This window comes from Corylus avellana, chromosome ca7, assembly GCF_901000735.1.
Source record: "Corylus avellana chromosome ca7, CavTom2PMs-1.0".
In the NCBI taxonomy this organism is placed as follows: domain Eukaryota; kingdom Viridiplantae; phylum Streptophyta; class Magnoliopsida; order Fagales; family Betulaceae; genus Corylus; species Corylus avellana.
In genome coordinates, this window is record NC_081547.1 from 28,063,088 (window position 1) to 28,069,898 (window position 6,811).

A 6,811-nucleotide genomic window follows, 5' to 3' on the forward strand; every position below is an offset into this window, starting at 1 on the left:
AATACACTCTGTTCCCAATCTAACACAATAATTTTAATAAACAAGCACCAATGCATTTTACAGAGTTTTTATAATCACATCACTTGCATGTCAAGGCATCAACTCTACCCCATCACCCTTGTTACAATCAGCCACAATCACCCTTCGCTGCACTTTTTTGTAAGTATACTTCATAGCCAGAATCACATAAACACACAAATTCAACCCACTCATGGCTGCCAACAGCCAATAGAAATTGTCCAAACGGCACCTGTTCACATCCTCTACAAACCAACTTCTCCCCAACTTCTCCGTGACATGATCCACAAGGGTAATCAGAAAGCTGCTTAAGAAGTTCCCTCCCCCAATCACACTAAGATAGAAGGAAATTCCTAAGCTTCTCATGGAGTCTGGAACTTGGTCATAGAAATACTCTTGCAAGCCAACCAAAGTGAACCCGTCTGCCATTCCAAGGATTATGCTTTGTGGAGCTAACCAGAACACACTCAGAGACACTGGCCCAGTTTTCCCTCCAATTGTTTCCTTCTCAGCAGCTCTTAGCCTCTTCATTTCCACCAAGGCTGCCACAGACATGGCTGCAATGGAAAATATCATGCCAATGCCAATCCTCTGGAGGATGTTGAAGCCTCTTTCGTTGCCTGTAGCTTTCCTTAGCATTGGGACTATAATCTTCTCGCAGGTGGTGACAGAGATTATCATTCCAACTGCCCCAAGAGAGTAAATGGAAGCTGGTGGGAGCTTGAAGTTGTCAGCAATCCTAAGGTTCATTGTAGTGGCTTGTTTAATGAAGAATGTTGAGCCCTGTGCCATGCATATCCCAAATGTTAAGGAAGTTAGCCATATGGGAATCATGTTCAAAATAAGCTTTGTCTCCTCCACCATAGTCACTGTCGCTAATCTCCAAGGATTCTGCTCAATAGATATGCTCTCCTTATCCTCAATTATTGCAGCCTTGTCAAGAAACCTATGAATCAAAATACACACGCAGAAGATCTTGTTAAAGTAATGATTAAGTAATTAAATTTACCTTTTTCTATCAGCTTAAGCTTTTAGGATAACTGACAATTTAACATAGTATCAAAGCCAAAGGTCATGAAATCAAACGTTAACTCCGTCAATTCACCACAATTTAAATTAAATATTCCACGGTTAGGCCTTACTTATTAAAAAATGAGTTTGAACCCACATGTGAAGGAGAGTGTTAAAGGTAATTTAACATATCTTAAATGTTAGGATTCCATGACATGTGTTACATATTATGGCAATGTGTTACTATTAGAACATATGATCAGATTTGATTGTAATCTCATACTTTTTAGGTAGTCAGATTTGAATTTGATTTACTTATATTATTTTCACCTATCCCAATCCTCTCTTAGAAATAAGAGTCTTTTATATTGAAAATGTTGCCCTTTCGAGCTCTTCCCTAAAGGTGAACATAAGGTTATAACATCGAACAACCCAAAAATTCTGTCTTTGTTAATTTTCTCTTATTCTACTATTGTCTTTATTTTTTCGATTTCTTTCATTGTGAGTTTCTTCAGTTACCACTTGAAAGACATTAGCTAGTGTCATGGGCTTTGCTTACCTGAGCCTACTAGTATGACACAGAAGCCTTCCTTGAGACTTAGACTTGGGAACTTCATATAATACAGCAGGATTTGATGGAGCTGGTAAATTTCTCTTTCTTATGGCTGCAACTAAGACCTGCAACATAGGTGTTAAAGGGCTCCCTTCTGGTATTCTGTATCGGTAGCAAGGCTTTCCCATAAAGAAGATTATTATTGTAGTTGCCATAGTGAAAGTGAGGATCAGACTAGCAACACCCCAGCTCACATTGTCTTGAACATAAGCAATTACTGTCACACCAAGCACAAGCCCACAACAAAGTGCGAAATTCCACCAGTTGAAGTAAGACATCTTCTTCTTCCTCTCTTCCAAGTGATCATCATCGAATTGATCGGCTCCAAAGCTTTCTAAGCAGGGCTTGTGTCCTCCAGTTCCAACAGAGATCAAATACAATGCAAGGAAAAATACCACCTCATGAATCTTCCTAGGCTGATGATGAGACCTCCCATTGTTGAATGGCTTTAGGCTTGGGATGAATTGAGACATTGTCAACAGGCTTAAACCCTGGTTTTGGTAGCAACAAAATTAGACATCGTTAGAGTATATGATAACTGGTGGTTTAACATAATATCAAAAAAGAGGTCTTGAATTCGAACTTAGTTTCCATCATTTATTTCTTATTTCAATTAAATATTCATGTGTAGCCTAGCTCATTTATCAAGAGAGATTTTGGGCACACTCTTATCAGCGTAAGCTTTCGAAATAAGTAGTAGTTTAATTTTTATCATATATTCTAACATATACCAATTTTCAGAGGACCTAATATGTAGGGGTGGAACCACCCCTGCCTTCGAAGGGTTTATGGTTGCTCAAAAATTTGAAAATTTCTTTTGAATTTTAATGTATTTCTAGGATCACCCCTGCTAATATGGCTATTGATGATTAATTTTGTCATGATAAGAAGGTGATGGTTGTACCATGAGATATACGAGGGATGCAAACAGGACCATAGTGAATCTGCCAGTGTAGGCATCTGCTAGGAACCCTCCAAGAAGAGGCATCGATGTTGTTACTCCTGCCCAGTAGTTTACATTTTTGGCTGCTGTTTTGAGGTCCTGATGGATCACTTTGGTGAGGTATGAGATGAGATTTGCTGCTAGCCCAAAGTAGCTCAACCTCTCACTGAACTCAATTGCTGCACCAAATATAAAATACATGGCAAATTAAGCTGACATGACTAATAATATTAATACCCTTTTCAGAATACTTTTCAAAATAAAAATAAGAAACATTTTTTTTCAAATTACTTTTTTAAACCAAAACCAAAAAACAGTTTTCAATACCATTAATCATTAGCCTTTTAGGAACAAGCAATGCTATAGAATACATCTCAATTACTCTAAAAATTGTTCTAAAGTGCCATTATTAGCTGCTGCCAAACACATATAGCAAATTGTCAAGGATTTAAATGCTCTGCTATTCAACTCCTCACCCTGTAATCCTCCCAAATTCAAATGAAATAAATGGGTTAATATGAATATTCCTCCACAATCCATCACCTTATGAAGAAAACTTGTCAACATGGCCGAATTAGGAAGAATCATGGGTTAAATCATAAATGAAGTGTGATAATCTTAAAGTTGGAATAAAATAACAAAGCAGATAGAAACCGGAGAATCATGGAGACTTAGATTAATAATGTTGGCTAAGTATCCACTTACTGATGATAAAGGAGGAGGCTTTCCATACACCAGTTGAAGCACGGAGAGGAACTCTTCCCTTATGATCCACAGAAGAATCATGCACCCATTTGTCTTCTTCGCTTTCTGCTCGACCACCCATCTTTTTTCTCTCCATTTCTAGCTCCATCTTTGCTCATGAAGGAAGAGAATATCACTGGTTAGTAGTGTGCTTGCTTTGCATTGCTTTATAGTTGGGGGGGATTCTTTTCTTAGTCTTGATGCGGTAGGTTCCTCATTATTAGCTTTGAGCTGAAAACAAAAAGCTACCAGTTAAATTTGACCAAGTAGAACTTCTGACCAGCATTTCTTACAAAAGTTATTTTAAACTTTTTGCCTATAAACGTCATGCCTTAATAAGGACAATTTTCATTTTCTAGGGTCATCAACGGAACAATAAGGCCTATGCACTAGGTTAAATCAAATTTCAGGAGGGCTTGACGTGAGAAAGTCGTCGATAGCTGCAGAACTGAACATGACCCAAGTTCCAACAAAAAACCCCCTGCCTACTGGTTACACTTTCATGTGGTCAAATCGGTGAGGAAATACTTTTCTAAGGACAAGCGACGAAAACTGTACCGTTTAATTGTGATAGACTTTCTTTTCTAGATCGTGAGATAGCAAAGCAGATGATTGCAACTCCAAATATGTATTACTGTTCAAGCAATTATTCAAAAATTTAAAGAAGTGTAGGCCAAGACAACTCAAACAATAATCTTTTGAGTAAAGATCAATGTAACTCAAAGCTCTTTGAAGCATGTCAACCAATGACAATTTCGATTATTTAGGGAATCTATAAAATTTATGAAAGTTATGATAAGTGATAAGTGGTAAGATATAATTGTTGGTAAAGAGTTATAACAAGACTATAAATAAAGTAGATGTCAGAGACATACATTACATTCTATTCTAACAATAATTCTTTTCGACTTTTGTCACTTTGTTCTCTATAGAATTTTCACCCTAACAAAAAACTTTGAATAATTTTCAGATCTATGTATATATATATTTCAACAAATTCAGTTATATTTTGGGCTCAAACTAAATTATTAAAGGAAATCTTCCCCTTTTTTCATTTGTAGATTCCTACATTTATTCATGCGTGGTCCAATATTCTAAAATTTTGACAACGATCCCATAAAAAATTATAACTTGTTGGGTGTTGCAGAGCAATTTAAAGTAGAATGATCAAAGGCACGTAACAATCATTAAAATTCAAATGTGCAACCTATTTTGTATATTTTTTCATTGCTTTCTAAAATATCTCAAAAATCAGTGGCTGAAATATCACAAAAGCAGTACCGAAAAGTTGATTGTAAATGAGCTTGCTTTGAAGTTGAGCACATCATGGAACACAGGCCTTACTATATATGGCTCCCATTGTTTCTTTTTTGACACAAATTTTTTACAATTAAGTCTTTAAAAGCTATCGTGTCATGAGTATGTGATGTGTACTTCACACATGCTAAGGACACATCACTTTTAAAGGCTGATTTGTAAAAAATTTCTGTCTCTACAGCAATCATTCTCAATGACTATGTTTCCTCTTGTGGGTCTTACGATTATTTGCGTTATACACTTATACTTGGCACCATTGGCAACCCTCCTCTGTTGCCCAAAGTCATCATTCCCTCCATCTTATACCTTGCTTTTTGATTATAATTTTGGCTCCGTTTGTTAACGCCTTTTGAAGGGTGTATTTTACTTTTTTGAATAAACTTTAGTTTAGCCCCTTGAATTTCCATGCGATTAGACAAACCCCCCAAAGTTTCAAATCTCTTACTTTGGACTCCTGAACTTTCAATTGCTCTCAATGTCTGAACTTTGAATTGCTCTCAATGTGGACCTCTCCATTAGATTTTAAACGTTACATGATGTTTATATCCCTGAATTTTGTATAAAATTTCAACTTTACCCTTAATTCCAAAAAATAAGGAATATTTTGGTCTTTTTTGGTATTTTTAACGGCTAAAATTAATGGAGGGGTCTACTACATTGAGAGCAATTGAAAGTTTAGGGGTTCAAATTGAGAGATTTAAAAGTTTAGAGAGGGTTTATCAAATCGCGTGGAAGTTCAAGAAGCTAAAGTGAATTTTCTCCTATTTTCTTTGTTTAAAAAAGTGTTTTAACATGTCATAAAAGCGAATGTTCTTTTAATACTTTTGTTTTGAAAAGAGAACATTATCAAACGTCTATTTCTTCCTCGGAATGGTGGGGTAAATTAATTAAAGTTGTTCAATGGTCCAAAAGATCAAGAGCTAGAAGCTGTGGCTGTTCTTGTCGAGTCGCTTTCTATTAATTGAGGAAGATACTCATTACCATACAAGCATCAAGCATATAATCTTTGTTGATAAATTATATTGGGTTCCGAGCTTCTAATGGTCCATTTAAATTGGTGGCATATATTCAAAGTGGTGTTTAAAAAAGCGAATTTTATAAGAAGCACATAAATTGGCTATATGAAAAAGATATAGCTTGTTTTTACTAGGTTGTTTTCTTATCTATATATGAAAAAGAAATATTCTTTCTCATAAAATAAGTTGTCAAAGAAATGGATAAGTGTGGAGGCATGCTGTTCTATTCTCCTCTTTGCCTCCAACTTTTTTCCCAATTATCATTAGACAGTATACTTATTCTGGTTGGGACTTGGGATGCTTCTCCTTTCCTTTTACTTTTTCTTTTGATTGTGAATATTAAGGGGGTCTTTGCCACAAGAATCTTGTATGCGTTGAAGTTCTTTATAGATAGCACTTTCAACATCTTATATATGCTACGACAGGATGCCAATACACAGTTTTTATTAAAAAATTCTTACATGAACATTACAATTATCATGTTAGTTACTAAATAATTAAACACTTGAATGATTAAATAAACAAATTTGACTTGTCAATTTAATTAGTTAGTGACTAATATGGTAAGAATGTTATTAGGAATATTACAACTTTTGATAGCTCCGAATTCAGTCTACTCTTGAACTCAACCGATTAAAAGGCACACAATTGTCAAGCCTTGATAAAGGCCTAGTATGAGGCCCACTCCAGATAAGGCCCAAGATGGGCCCAATAGCCAAAATAAGGCCCACAATCACAAGAGCCCAAGAGAGGCTCATGAGACCTAACGAAAGGTCTCTCTCCCCTTTCTCATACACCAGTCACCAAAAAGCATTCCCTCCATGGAAGCTCTCTAACTTGGCCCACTTGGGTGTCGGTTGACCTTCGATCGAAGGACTGAAGGACTACTGGTGAAATACCCAATTTCTTTCAGGTATTTTTTTATGCCGCGGACAAATATAACTAAAATATTAGAAATGTTAGAAATTTGTTCTTTCAAATTGCTCCAGAAGAAAACTATTAACTTTGAAAACCTAAAGTCTTTCGATAAATATAGTCGATTTGTAAAGAAATTATAAGAATTGCAATACTCCAAACATTTTTCAATGTGTTAAATGCCATGCATGTGAACTACGTGCTAAGTTGTATTACTCTAATATATATATATAT

At 35.7% G+C, this 6,811-nt stretch overlaps 1 protein-coding gene across 1 annotated transcript; it reads right to left on the reverse strand.

Annotated features, from left to right (window-relative positions):
* Positions 1 to 3,477, reverse strand: LOC132187104 (protein NRT1/ PTR FAMILY 5.6-like). The gene is made up of 4 exons (XM_059601278.1): positions 3,291 to 3,477; positions 2,547 to 2,764; positions 1,589 to 2,133; positions 1 to 964 (listed from the first exon to the last, which is right to left on the reverse strand). The coding sequence occupies exons 1-4, from the start codon at positions 3,436 to 3,438 to the stop codon at positions 91 to 93; spliced, it is 1,785 nt and encodes a 594-aa protein (XP_059457261.1). The 5' UTR covers positions 3,439 to 3,477; the 3' UTR covers positions 1 to 90.
* Positions 3,478 to 6,811: the final 3,334 nt, after the last annotated feature.

Coding starts and splice junctions, on each gene's coding strand:
- LOC132187104 (XM_059601278.1), bottom strand. CDS start 3,438: ATGGAGCTAGAAATGGAGAGAAAAAAGATGGGTGGTCGAGCAGAAAGC. Junction 2,765..3,290: donor AGCCTCCTCCTTTATCATCA/GTAAGTGGATAC, acceptor TATTTGGTGCAG/CAATTGAGTTCAGTGAGAGG. Junction 2,134..2,546: donor CATCCCTCGTATATCTCATG/GTACAACCATCA, acceptor TACCAAAACCAG/GGTTTAAGCCTGTTGACAAT.